Source organism: Phycodurus eques, chromosome 8 (genome assembly GCF_024500275.1).
Source record: "Phycodurus eques isolate BA_2022a chromosome 8, UOR_Pequ_1.1, whole genome shotgun sequence".
NCBI classification, from domain to species: domain Eukaryota; kingdom Metazoa; phylum Chordata; class Actinopteri; order Syngnathiformes; family Syngnathidae; genus Phycodurus; species Phycodurus eques.
In genome coordinates, this window is record NC_084532.1 from 13,910,429 (window position 1) to 13,924,605 (window position 14,177).

Below are 14,177 nucleotides of genomic sequence, written 5' to 3' on the forward strand. Positions count from 1 at the left end.
AAAGCAGCTGCAGCGAACATGTACAACATCCCTCACTAACCTTTTAAATGATGATAATGGAATGAATGAGGTAATATTTTTATTTGTTGAAAATGTTGCATGTTTGAGGCAGAAAATCGAAACAAATATTGACCAAATGCAGTGCTGATTTTAAAAACACAAAGAGCTTTAAAAAACTGCTGTTAATAAAATTCATAATCCTTTACTGTATTGATTAGTACATTCCTTAGTTTGTATTCCTGCTTGACCTCCTGTTCCTGCTGGCATCCATCTATCCATCCATCCATTTTCCTCTACTTATCTGAGATTAGGTCACGAGGACAGCAATTTAAGCAGGGAAGCCCAGACTGACCTCTTCCCAGCCACTTCCTGTAGCTCTTCTGGGGGGGGGGGGGGATCCTGAGGCGTTCCCTGGCAAGCCGAGAGAAGTAGTCTCTCCAGTGTGTCCTGGGTCATCCCCGAGGCCTCCTCTCGGTGGGACGTGCCCGGAACACCTTACCAGGGAGGCGTCCGGGAAGCATCCTAACCAGATGCCCGAGTCAACTCATCTGGCTCCTCTCGATGCGGAAGAGCAGCAACTCAACACTGAGCCCTCCCGGATTACCAAGCTTCTCATTCTATCTCTAAGGGAGAGCCCGTACACCCAGTAGAGGAAACTCATTTCTTGTTCTTTCGGTCATGACCCACAGCTCATGACCATAGGAGAGGGTAGGAACGTAGATCGACTGGTAAATAGAGAGCTTTGCCTTATGGCCCAGCTCTTTCTTCAACATGACAGACCGATACAGAGTCTGCATCACTGCAGTCCCTGCACCGATCCGCTTGTCCATCTCCCGCTCCTTTCTTCCCTTGCTCGTGAACAAGACCCAGAGATACTTGAACTCCTCCATTTGGGGCATGATGTCCTTCCTGACACGGAGAGGGCACTCTACCCTTTTTTGACTTTTTTTTTTCATGGCCTCAGATTTGGAGGTGCTGATTTTCATCCCAGCCGCTTCGCACTGGGCTGCAAACTGTTCCAGCGAGAGTTGGAGTTCACAGCTTGATGAAGCCATCAGAACCAATGTCATCTACAAAAAGCAGCAACGCGATACTGATGTCATCAAAGCGGATCCCCTCAAAACCCCGGCTGCGCCTAAAATGTCCATAAAAGTAATGAACAGAATCTGTGACAAAGTGCAGCCTTGGCGGAGTCCAACTCTCACTGGAACCGAATCTGACTTACTGCCAGCAATGTGGCCCAAACTCTGACACCGTTCGTACAGGGACCGAACACCCCGTATCAGGGAGTCCGATACCCCATACTCCCGGAGCACCCCCACAGGATTCCCCGAAGGACATGGTCGAATGGCTTCTCCGAGTCCACAAAACACATCGAGACTGATTGGGCGAACTCCCATGCACCCTCGAGGACCCTGCTGAGGGTGTGGAGCTGGTCCACTGTTCTACGGCCAGGACGAAAACCACACTGATCCTCCTGAATCTGAGATTCAACTTCCTGACGGATCCTCCTCTACAGAACCCCTGAATAGACCTTACCAGGGCGGCTGAGGAGTGTGATCCATGTTGAGCTGTGCACCACAAGCGTGTTGTGGTTTCACTATTGTGTATTGGCTATAACAATGGATCTAGACTCCCATGGATATGTTTTCCACAAATGCGCTACTGAGTATTTGAAAACATACAATCTTATTGGAATTGGCACCTTGTTAATTCAGTCATTGTGGTCAGCCATTTGCCCCCCCCCCCCAAAAAAAAAACTATTTAGTCTCCGTCTGACATGAATGCACCAAAGATGTTTGCATGGAGGCTCAATCGCAGCACTGCTGCTGTTCAGTTCTCTTCAAAGGGACTTTGAAAATCTAATTTTCATTCAAATTGCTCCATGGAGTCACATTTGCTCTCTGCTTTCCTGTGCAGCCCAAAAGGCTCAATAAAAGCCAATGGACTGAGGGGAACTAGTTGTTGTTGTCACAAAGAGCATATGTTTTGCTCAGTGTGGCTGCTCATGGACAGTTCTACTTTGGCTTCATTTCATGTTGTCTTACAATCTGGGCCATTATGAAGTTTACTACTTTCAAGAGTTTATTTCATGAATATTTGAAAGTAGTAAGTGTACAAATACTACACAAATTAATAGGAACAAGGTCACTAGACACTTCAACAACAACACATCTAAAGCATTGCAGTCAGAAAACTTTTAACATCTGAACTGATTTTTAAAATGTTGAATAAGAAAAAGAAAAACTACATTGTGATGGCAATTTCTTGTGAACACTTATCCTTGTCATTTCTATTGTGGTGAAAGAACTGGGAGAAACATATAAACACTAAATTGTCTGTAAGTATGACTGTGAGTGCGAATGGTTGTCTAGTTGTCCCATGTGATTGGCTGTCGACCAGTCCTTGTAGTATAGTATTTTAACTCTGGACTTAGATCAACATGGTGTGACGATATGAGCATATTACAGATGTTTCTGTATCTCTTTATCAAAGTGAAATAATGGTGGTTATAAACTCTTATCAAAAAGTTCAATATGGAAAAGAAATATTTTTTGTAAGAGGTAATTTTTCATTACAAAGGGGTTTTTTTTAAAGCCTCTGCACATTCTCTTCAGATGTTGAGCGTCACACACTTGGCGACATGAAAACCCAGCTAGGATTTTTGAGATTCCTTGCCAAGAGAATTGTCACAGAAAATTGTGTATTCACCAGCCCTTTAAATCGATTCACAGGTACTGAGTGTAAATGTGTTCACAGTCGTGAATCAAAACTTTATGGCTTAGTGTGTGTGTTGCTTACACACTATGTACATATTGGCTTGAGCTCCCAGTGTGAACCTGATACACGTGTTTATCACCTCCTTTTGCAACATATTTACTACATTAAGATGGATGTGAGACATGTGCCTTGGCCAAAAATTATTAACAATTTGAGCTGCAAGAACACATGTAAGGTGTGCCTTATACACCTTTCACACACATTTGTTTTCATTTATTTGAATGCATTATGCATTATGAAACGAGAATTAAACTACAGATGAGCAAGCAAACTCTGAAAATCCCAAATTTGCGGTTTTGTATTGTGATCTTCAAACTGTGACCACAAGGTGGAGAGTCAGCACTGCTGTAGCCGACTTAATCGTTTACCCCCATTGTTTCTAAACACCCGACATAAACTACTGAGTAAAATACACGTGAGAAGCATACCGTGGGGCAAAACTATTTAGTCTGCCACCAATTGTGCAAGTTCTCCCACTTAAAAAGATGAGAGAGGCCTATAATTTTCATCACAGGAATATACCTCACCTATGAGAGACAAAATGAGAAGGAAAAAAAAAAGAAAACCCAGAAAATCACTGTCGGATTTTTAAAGAATTTACTAGCAAATTATGGTGGAAAATAAGTATTTGGTCAATAACAAAAGTTCATCTCAATATTGTGTTATATACCCTTTGTTGGCAATGACAGAGGTCAAACGTTTTCTGTAAGTCTTCACAAGGTTTTCACACACTGTTGCTGGTATTTTGGCCCATTCCTCCATGCAAATCTCCTCAAGAGCAGTGATGTTTTGGGCTGTCACTGGGCAACACAGACTTCCAACTCCCTCCAAAGATTTTCTATGGGGTTGCGATCTGGAGACTGGCTTGGCCACTCCAAGACCTTGAAATGCTTCTTACGAAGCCACTCCTTCATTGCCTGTGCCGTGTGTTTGGGATCATTGTCATGCTGAAAGACCCAGACCCAGTTTCATCTTTTCACTTAAAATCTCACGCTACATGGCCCCATTCATTCTTTCCTTTACACGGATCAGTCGTCCTGGTCCCTTTGCAGAAAAACAGCCCCAAGGCATTATGTTTCCACCCCCGTGCTTTACAGTAGGTATGGTGTTCTTTGGATGCAACTCAGTATTCCTTCTCCCCAAACACAACAACTTGAGTTTTTACAAAAAAGTTCTATGTTGGTTTCATCAGACCATATTCAGACGGGCCTGGACATGTACTGGCTTAAGCAGGGGAACACGTCTGGCACTCCAGGATTTGAGTGCCTGGTGGTGTAGTGTGTTACTGATGGTAGCCTTTGTTACTTTGGTCCCAGCTCTCTGCAGGTCATTCAAAAGGTCCCCCTGTGGGGTACTGGGATTTTTGGTCACCGTTCTTGTGATCATTTGGACCCCACGGGGTGAGATCTTGCGTGGAGCCCCAGATCGAGGGAGATTATCAGTAGTCTTGTATGTCTTCCATTTTCTAATAATTTCTCCCATAGTTGATTTATTCACACCAAGCTGCTTACCTATAGTAGATTCAGTCTTCCCAGCCTGATGCAGATCTACAATGTTGTTTCTGGTGTCCCTTGACAGCTCTTTGGTCTTGGCCATAGTGGAGTTTGGAGTGTGACTGTTTGACGTTGTGGACAGGTGTCTTTTATACTGATAACGAGTTCAAACAAGTGCCATTAATACAGGTAACGAGTGGAGCACAGAGGAGCCTCTTAAATAAGTTGTAGGTCTGTGAGAGCCAGAACTCTTGCTTGTTTGTAGGTGATCAAATACTTATTTTACCGATTAATTTACCAATTAATTCATGAAAAATCAGACAGTAGGATTTTCTGGATTTTTCTTTTCTCATTTGGTCTCTCTTAGGCAAGGTATACCTATGATGAAAATTACAGGCCTCTCATATCTTTTTAAGTAGGAGAACTTGCACAACTGTTGGCTGACTAAATATTTTTTGCCCCACTGTATGTTACAGAAGCCCTCACCGAAATGAGCAATGTAATTACAGTTCCGGCAGTGATACAGAAAACACAGTTTTTCAATTTGTTGGTACACACGGTGTATAACAGACAAACTATTCAAATGAGCCTTCGGACATTGGCATTACGTGACAAGACTGTATAACGGCAGGCTGCTGCCATCTACAGGAAAGTATTATCTGTTCCATTGCCCAAAGTTTTCCTTTGTGCATCCTTATAATATTAGGTCAAATACTGTACATGTATTGGCTGTGGTCATTGTTAATAATACAATGACAGGTGACGGATTTGCTTCATGTACAATGATCACTGATTGATCATTGATTACTCAGGAATAAAATATTTTAGATTAAATTAACTTTTTGTCACTTTGTGCACAAGTCAGATAGAAAGAATGTGACATTTTCCATTATCTTTACATTCTACAAAAAGCAGGGATGCATGTATATTTATTTTTCTCGGTTCAATTGCCTTTCAAACACCCATAAGTTACTAACAAGTGACAAAAGATAGTCCATCAGAGATGTGACCTGAACATCAAAGTTATTCATCAAATGGTTGTGATGACAAAGAATTACAGTAGAAAGGTACTATTGAGGTAAGGTACAACCAATGGTAAAATGTACTCATGATTTCTACCCATCAGATAACCTTGTTTGGTATTTGTCTTAAAAACCTACAGTTAAAAGTAAATTGAGCCCCATTGCATGCAAATGTCCAGAGAAGAACCGCTATCAGTTTTCAGCAGATTCTTTTATGCTTTATACATCTTTCCAAAATAACCCACAATGTTTCCAAAAATAAAAGTGTAGAAAGGCTGCTACTATTTCCTTGTAGCTCACACACTTCTACTTCCCACCACCGAGGAACAGTTAATTTTAACAAACTACTTTTTGAGTTTTGTCAAGAAAATGTCATGGAATGGAAAAAAATAAAAAACTGGACCCCTGGACACAGTTCAGTCACTGTCTGATTCACTTGAGCTGGAGGAGCTTTCCCGTTTCTTCTTCCTTTGTCTCTTTTTATGCTTCCCATGCTCCCGTTTGTTCTTCTTACTTTTCTTCTTGTGACTTTTCAGTTTCTTTTTCTTTCCGCGCCTCTCATCATCAGACCCGGAGAGGGACCTGCTGCGTTTCTTTTTTTTCCTGGTAGCTTCTTCATCACTTGATGGTGAGGAATATCTAAGAAATAAAACAAATTTAAAAAAAAAGAACACAGACCTCCGCAAAGTAACCAATGTATTCCCCCCCCCCCCCCCTTATAGCAAAGCGGCTATTAAATTACGCTAAGAGAAAACAAGTGCAGTACTAGAAAAACGGTAGTCATTTCAAAAGTTCATTGACAAACTAATATATATATATATATATATATATATATATATATATATACATACACAACTAAAGGAGAAGAGATTGTGTTAATAGTCATCAGTGGAGGTTTTGCAATAATATACAAAATAGGGGCGGCACGGTGACCAACTGGTTAGCACATCCGCCTCGCAGTTCTAGGGTTCAAATTCGGCCTCGCCTGTGTGGCGTTTGCATGCTCTGCCCGTTTATCCGGGGTACTCTAGTTTCCTCCCACATTCCAAAAACATGCAAGGTAGGTTAACTGAAGACTCTAAATTGCCCGTACGTGTGAAAGTGTGTGCGAATGGTTGTTTGTATACGTGTGCCCTGTGATTGGCTGGCAACCATTTCAGGGTGTACCCCGCCTCTCACCCAGAGTCAGCTGGGATAGGCTCCAGCACACCCGGGACCCTAGTGAGGATAAGCGGTATGGAAAATGAATGAATGAATATACAAAATTTAAAAAATCCAGGAATCTTTATCTTGATGGCCCATGCCACACCCCTCCAACCATTTGAGGAATCATTATCATTAAGTAATTTTTGGAAATCATCATTATGTAAACTGACAGACGTTGTCCACCGCTCAATGGAAATAACATACCTCTTTCTTGATTTTCTTTCTTTGTTCCTCTTCTGCTTCTGCCTCTCTTTTCTATGGTCATCAGCAGGAGAGTCTAACACATGGAAATTCAGTCAGAAATACAGTCAACAATCTTGTGGGGATGCACCGATACCAACAACAGTATCAGTTCCAATCTGTACGTCTGTCCTCGTAATCTGACTTGAAAAAAAATCAACCGATACAACTTTACCAGCATGACAGGTGGAGTAGGAGCCATGTCAGCCGTGTGGAGATAAGTTAAAGTAAAGACGGATGACAACACTTTGTTAGCAGACTGCAGACATAGGCGGCCAATCAGCGAGCAGTCCCACATGCAGCGAGTTTGTCGAGTCCCATTCACTGTTCCGTCTGAGCCAGCCAAGCTACTGTCAAAAAGCTGAGGGACTGCGGGCAATGCGCTGTGGCGAGTACAAAGAAGTAATCAATGGTGTAAGTGTCACTTCAGTTGTCCTGTCATAGTTTTATTTGGTAACTTGGGGTATTCTCAAGAAGCAGATTTGTATTTTTTCTTCCTCACTTTCTTTTGTAGCTAACACACAAAGGTAACACTGCTCGCATACCTACTTGTATATCCAGTAGACACGATGTTCATTTTCATCTCCTATCTAGCTACTACTTTTCCATAGTGACCTGCCTAGTGTTCAGACTGAGACCCCATATAACTGAGACCTTGTGTTACAGGCTACATTTGAGTGAAATATGTGGCATCCAAGGCAAGCAGTTGGATGTGAAAATGGCAGTAATAAGTTTTTAAAATAAAAAGTGTTATACAGCATTTGAGTGATGCTTATACCATGCTCAAGAGAAGTTTGTTTTGTTTTTCTAAACAAAATTTCATTACCAAAAAAAAAAAAAAAAAAAAAAAAAAATAATCACAATTTCAAGATGTAATGGCATTATCAAGTATCTTGTTATCAGCGAGTTCCCACGCGTAGTACTTGTTCTCTGTCTGAAAGAAAGTGGTATCGGTACATCCCGAATCTCATCTAACATGTGTAAGCAGACACAAAACCAACGAACAATATAACCAACCAATCATTGCTATGTATATCAGACCATGTGTTGTTGGTGTTTTGAAGATGATCTCTTACCTCTACGACTTTGCCCGCTTCTACCAAGGACTTCCTCTTCACTTTCCTCAGTGCTGGTGCTACTTACATCCAGAACTATGTCTTTCTGGGGGTCAACTCTCACAAAGTTTCGGCACTCAAAGGTCAAGTGGCCAGCTTAAAAAAAAAAAAAAAAAAAAAAAAAACTATTTAAAAAAAGAGAGAGCGAGTGAAAGAATGATTGGACAATAATTGCAAAAACCGCTAAGAGGCTGTTTGGTCTTTGCTTCAGTTTAACTGAAACGAATCACTGCCAGAATGTAAGTCATCCAAGCTGGGGTGAACACATCCTGTGACTAGGGAGTTTTGGTCAAATGTATACTTACGATATCCGCATTTCTTGCATCCAGCTCGGATACTGTCCTTATTCGGGCCTGTGTCATTAAACAGGATAGATATAGATTGGTTTGTTGGACCACAACGGTGCAACTGGGGGGCATCAAAACATTTCGGATATGACATGGATTGTTGAAGTACTGCGTAACTCACACCGGCACCTCAGATCCGCAAATACCAAGAATGCAGGAGGAATTCAATCGTATCAGTACAGTGCTTGAGTCGGTGTTTCGGCTAGTAAAAGTTAGCAACTTCCCTACATGCTAAGAAACTCCCGGAGTATATTAAATAACCCCATGTAAACCGTATAAACGTAAAGTTACTAAACTGATACTTACCAGGAACCGCCATAACCGTCCGAATGGTCAGAGTTGTCACCCAAAATAAAACCGGGTAGACTTAATAGTTCCGGGAATACAATTGTTCCGCCCTATGTACCTCCCTCTATTTACTTCAATAAATACACGGTAGGCATTCTTGTCATAATAATAATTGTTACACTATTGCTGATCATTTCATGTTGTCAATACTGGGGAAGAGGAATTGGGAATCGTAAAAACAAAATACTGTCCAAACACGACAGCCTCGAGAAAGCAGAAACCGGACAGTCAAACGCCAACACTATTTTACCACTAGGTGTCGCACGTTAAGCACTTTCTAATCAAGTCTTTTTTTTTTTTACCGTGTTCAAAAAGTGTTCAGTACTGCCAACAGGAGCGACAACATTCATTAAATAGTGAAATAATTACACATTAAAATACTTGTATGCATTTTGAAACAATTAAATGCATATTGAGATGAAGAAATACTGAAATAAATACATCATGGCACGTAATTATTTAATTTATTTCATTTTGGCACTCTTGGTAGTGCATAGCAATCTACGCTCACCGTTCACAACACCGGTTACACTTGCACAATCCAATGAGATCTAATACAATTACACCATCAACAATTCTACAGTACCTTGAGAAAAATAATCGTTCTCACTTTTTATTGACACTGTTAAGAGACGTGTTATTTTAATGTTGTGTTTGTAGAGTTGCGTGGAGATAATAAATAAAGATTCAGTTTCAAACGGTATATGAACTATAAGACCTTAGACGTTAATGTGAGTAAAAATTAACAACAAACAATGGGCTTTCACAGAATATAATTAAGTCAGCCTGTAGAATACAGCGGCAAAGTGCAGCAGTATTCTATTGTTACTCATGCCACTCCTGCTTTGATTCTGCCAAGAAAAAAAAAACAGAAGTACCATAACCTTCAAAGTTCAAAAAGGGATATACACAGGTAAAGCCATCCATTGTAAAAGTTGGACTTGTGAAGAGTTTGTTAGTTCTCATTAATACAATCTGTCTCACTAAAATATTCAGTAGACCCAGAAGTGCGTAACAACGTGTAATTTTGACTGCTGTGGGGGGAGTTAAAGTAGCGCTAGCCCATGATGACCTGGCATTTTTGTATGGCTTTTAAAATAAATTATATATTTTTTCATACTTTTGCTTAATTTCAATGTCCTACATTACCTTTACGAATTTGCATTGTTATTAAAATAGATTAGAAGAGTTTATTCAGAGATACCAAGGGGGGGACAGCTCTACTTATGTCTCCCTGGCCATGGATCCAGGTGGTGCATACTATTAAAATGGACACTTTTCCACCAGACGGTAGGCCACAAAGCCATCTGGATACACTTTTTTTTTTTAAAATACAGGATCTGTGTGAAATGGATGATTTACTTTGAGAGGGTGGAACTTTAAATCGAAAACAAGTGTCATAGTGTGTGTTTTGGATTGACACTTTACTGTGTACTATCTCTTGGGCTTTCAAATAGGCTGCAGTGTCTCATAGACAGTAGCCAACCCTCTGACAATTTCGCCTCTGCCACCTCAGACTAGAATAATCAAAGCAGTTTAAACCTTTCCTCGTCTCTATTTCTGTGTGTAGTAATTTAGTGCATCAAATTATCATAATATTTACCCTATAACTGATTGCTTTTCCAGTTAAGTCTATTGTGGTTTCTAAGGAGGTTACTGGTAATTGAAGGCAGCCAGCAAGAGTTACACTGACAGATGGAAAATGTTGTCAGAACACCCCCAACACACACAGACACTCACTCTCACACACACGCACGCACACGCGCACACACAGATTTTGATCACGTCATCAAGCTAAAATATAACAGACAATGTTACCTACTTACCTACATTAGTACATGAGGCCTAACCACAAACTCAAAAGGGAGTACCTCTGTATATTTTTCCTTTGCATTTCAGTCACAGTTAAGGTTTAAAACAAGCATCTTACTCATACTGACTAAACTGGGATGTGGGATGAAGAACTTTTTCTGTTTTCATGCTCATACTTTGAAATAGCATCCCCTTGCTGTAGCGGAGAAGAGGCCTCAAAATAATGTCCAGACATATGGAATAGCAGCTTCAGACAGGCTTGTTCGGAGATGTGTTTATGTCTCCGCCAAGACATTCCATTGAGGCTTAATGCTGCTTCTTTCCTTTCGTGCTTATCTCGGCCTCATTTCTATGACTTGGGATCTGTCATCAGTTTAATGTATTTAAAACAGAGTTGTGTTTTTTTTAATGAACGGTGTGACAATCGCTTCATACTTTGACAGATACAATTGAAATTAATTTACAATAATATTGAAGTGATTCCGAAATTGGATCACTTTTTCGCAATTTTAGCTTCAAAGGAGTCGTCAATTAAGTTAACTTATATTTGTGGGATGGGTTTAGTCCTGTTCTGAGTCTCACGCTATTCAAGTTGGTTCTGATGGTCCTATGGTCTGACCCCCAGACAGTGTACTGACTGGCTCTAATAGTGCTGTGTTCTGACCTCCAAAATGTGTCCTAATGTAACTGGTTCTATCTGTCATTTTAATGTTAAGTAAAACATTCATTCACATTTTGAGTTAAATTGTGTTGTATTTGGTTGATCAGTATTGTTATTTTCAAGTATTTTGAAAAACATTTTATTAGTTTTAAAGTGGAAAAAGGCAGCGGGTCAGTTTACCACCTTGATTTCCCTGGTCTGTCTTGTTTTGACAAGATCAGTTTGAAAAAACCCAAAACACATTCATATATTCGCTGCCCTTTGTCCTGAATATCTTCTGATCATTTCCATTGTGAGAAAATATCCTAAGTTAATGGGAAATGTGTACATTTTACTTCTTCACCATCTTAGCTTGCCGAGAGGGGAGCGTGAAAAAAAAAAAGTCTCACTTTACCCCATTCTCCCCTAAATAAGAAAATTATCCAATTTAATGTTCATATTTTCTTGTTCATACTGTATTTCAATATGTTAATTATTGTTTATGTGGCTGGACAAAAACCTGTTTACTTTAAAGTTCAGAATTAATAATTGGAAGGATTATTAAATTGCATTTTTATATCCCCACATTCGCATACAGTACACTTATTCTGGTAACTTATAACATTATGTTATAACAATATATTTGAGAATTACCGACCTTAGTCTCGTGTTGATGTTATGGTGGGAGTCAAAGGCTTTTCAGATTTCAAATTGGGAACGGTGGCACGGTGGACGACTGGTTAGAACCTCTGCCTCACAGTTCTGAGGACCTGTGTTCAATCCCCGGTCCTGCCTGTGTGGAGTTTGCATGTTCTCCCCGTGCCTGCGTGGGTTTTCTCCGGGCAACCCGGTTTCCTCTCACATCCCAAAAACATGCATTAATTGGAGACTCTAAAATTGCCCGTAGGTGAGACTGTGAGTGCGAATGGTTGTTTGTTTGTATGTGCCCTGCGATTGGCTGGCAACCAGTTCAGGGTGTAACCCGCCTCCTGCCAGATTACAGCTGGGATAGGCTCCAGCACGCCCACGACCCAAGTGAGGAGAAGCGGCTCAGAAAATGGATGGATGGATGGAAATTGGGACCTGCCACTCTTTAAGTTTTGGGAATGACGAGGGTAGCGTTTGAGTCAAAACATCGGAAAATGGGCAAAACATTTTCAAAAATCATTTTTCTTAAATCCAAGCTGATGTCCATGAATGTTTTGGTCTATTATTATAATTATTTTTTACTAATTTGTCTGCTTTCATGGAGGACTAAGGAAATCAGATTATATTCACATTTGAGTCTGAAATCACAGGGTTTGCACTTTTCAAAATAACATTTAAAACATGGTTCAAGAACTTCTTTCCATCTTGTGTCCAATCAGTTTGCTGGCAACTTTGTTATGTATGGGGTTTTTTTCGTTCCTCCCCTACTGATTCTTTTGTATCATCAGAATTCCCTGGCTGCATTGCTTAACTGTCACTGTGTTGGACACGTTGATTATTTAGTTCTTTGGGCACTATGGAAAGATGCAGTTGAATGCAAGAGGATAATCATTTTCGAATAAAATTTGGCTTGCTCTTGAAGCCCTCAACTTCTGAAATGATGTCTTCACCCTTGAGTCCCAGGATGATAAATCCCAGATCTATTACAAACCATGGGTGGTCTGTGTCGCTCATAAGGTAGTGTATATTTGTTTAGTGTATGCTTTATTGTTAAGATACAAAGTAGATTGTGACGTAAATGCTGAAATCGAATGTCAGATGCATCTCATCTCACAGTGTGTCTGGTCAGCACCTGGCGGACACTGCGGCCAACGTGGAGGATGTTTTTGGACCGAGGCCCACCAGGCTTCAGCAAGGCTCCAATGTGTAAATAAACCTATGCCTAACCTCAAGCACCAGTGTGTGCAGTCTCCTGACCACTTGACACAATGTTCCTCCCACAAGCATGATCCTCAAGACTGGGTGGCCGTGTAGGAAAAGGAAACTGGCTTTGGTATGCATTCAGAAGCATAAACACAAGCCCTGTAGAACAGGCGTCCAAATTTACACCCAACAAATGAGTGGACATCTTGATTTATTGACTCCATTTGATTTGGCTTTCATTTATTTAAACTCAAACTCAGATATAAAAAAAAGACCTTTTTTATCATTGTATCCATTATATCCATTATTTTACTGTTTTTCCCTCACTACTGTCGGTCTCAAGGCAGACCTGTGCAAAGTACAGCCCATGGGCCGCATTCAGCCCATCCACAGACTCTTCTGTAACGGGCCCTTGCTGTCTCTATATAGTCAAAATAAAATGTTTAATATTCAGTGCTTTTATTTTGAAAGCGGTGCTTTAATTTTGAGGTGCACATGTGTCGACAGTGAGGAAAGGGGACTGAATTGGACAATTGCAATAAAAAAATTTTTTTAAAGTCGGCCATTCCCCGCGTCACACTAAGCTATTTACGTCACACATATACTATAACCAACTCTGTCACGATCTGATGTTAACGGGACCTGGAAGCAAGCGGAGGCTGAAAGGGTTGTGGTGAAAGGCTATTGAAGCGGATATGAGGATGGATCCTTGGGGGCGGGTCAGCAGGCGGTGGCGTGAGCAGGTGGATGGCTTGACGGAAGGCGGAGGAGGTCAGCATGGCAGGGAACACAGAGGGAACACTGAGGAGAAGGTAGAACGCGGGGGTCACAAGGGAATCTGAGACTGGCGTTTCTTACGTGCAAGTTGAGAGCCATTGTACCGCAGGAGAAACACTAATACTCTGGCGACGATTTCCGGCATCTGGGAGGCTTTAATGCAGGTGGTAATGAAGGCTGATTGGTGACAGGTGCACGGCCGAGGAGGTGCTAATTACTGCGAAGAGAGAGAGGGGAGGGGAGCGAGAGAGAGGGCAAGAGAGGCGTAAAGCTCCACCTGAGCTTCTGAGCATTTCCACCACACGTGTTGTTTCGTTTGCTCATGCTGTATGATGATGGTACACCTGACCTTTGTCTTTAAAATGTTGCTTGATTTTTCTTTCCTTTTGTATAGATTTTCCATGAATCTTCTCTTTTTTTTCAATGTACTTCTCCCCTTTCACCAACTAAATGAAAGTGATGTGGTCTTTTGTGTTAATGTGACGCATCTGGTGCAACTTGGTGCATCTTGGGTGGAAATTATAAACCACCAAGTCGGGACATTA

The 14,177-nt window shown here is 41.0% G+C and overlaps 1 protein-coding gene across 1 annotated transcript; it reads right to left on the reverse strand.

The window, feature by feature from the left end:
- Positions 1-5,178: 5,178 nt before the first annotated feature.
- srek1ip1 (SREK1-interacting protein 1) lies at positions 5,179-8,599 on the reverse strand. Its single transcript, XM_061683808.1, has 5 exons — positions 8,511-8,599; positions 8,163-8,210; positions 7,819-7,953; positions 6,707-6,779; positions 5,179-5,935 (listed from the first exon to the last, which is right to left on the reverse strand). The coding sequence occupies exons 1-5, from the start codon at positions 8,521-8,523 to the stop codon at positions 5,713-5,715; spliced, it is 492 nt and encodes a 163-aa protein (XP_061539792.1). The 5' UTR covers positions 8,524-8,599; the 3' UTR covers positions 5,179-5,712.
- Between the last annotated feature and the right edge of the window lie 5,578 nt (positions 8,600-14,177).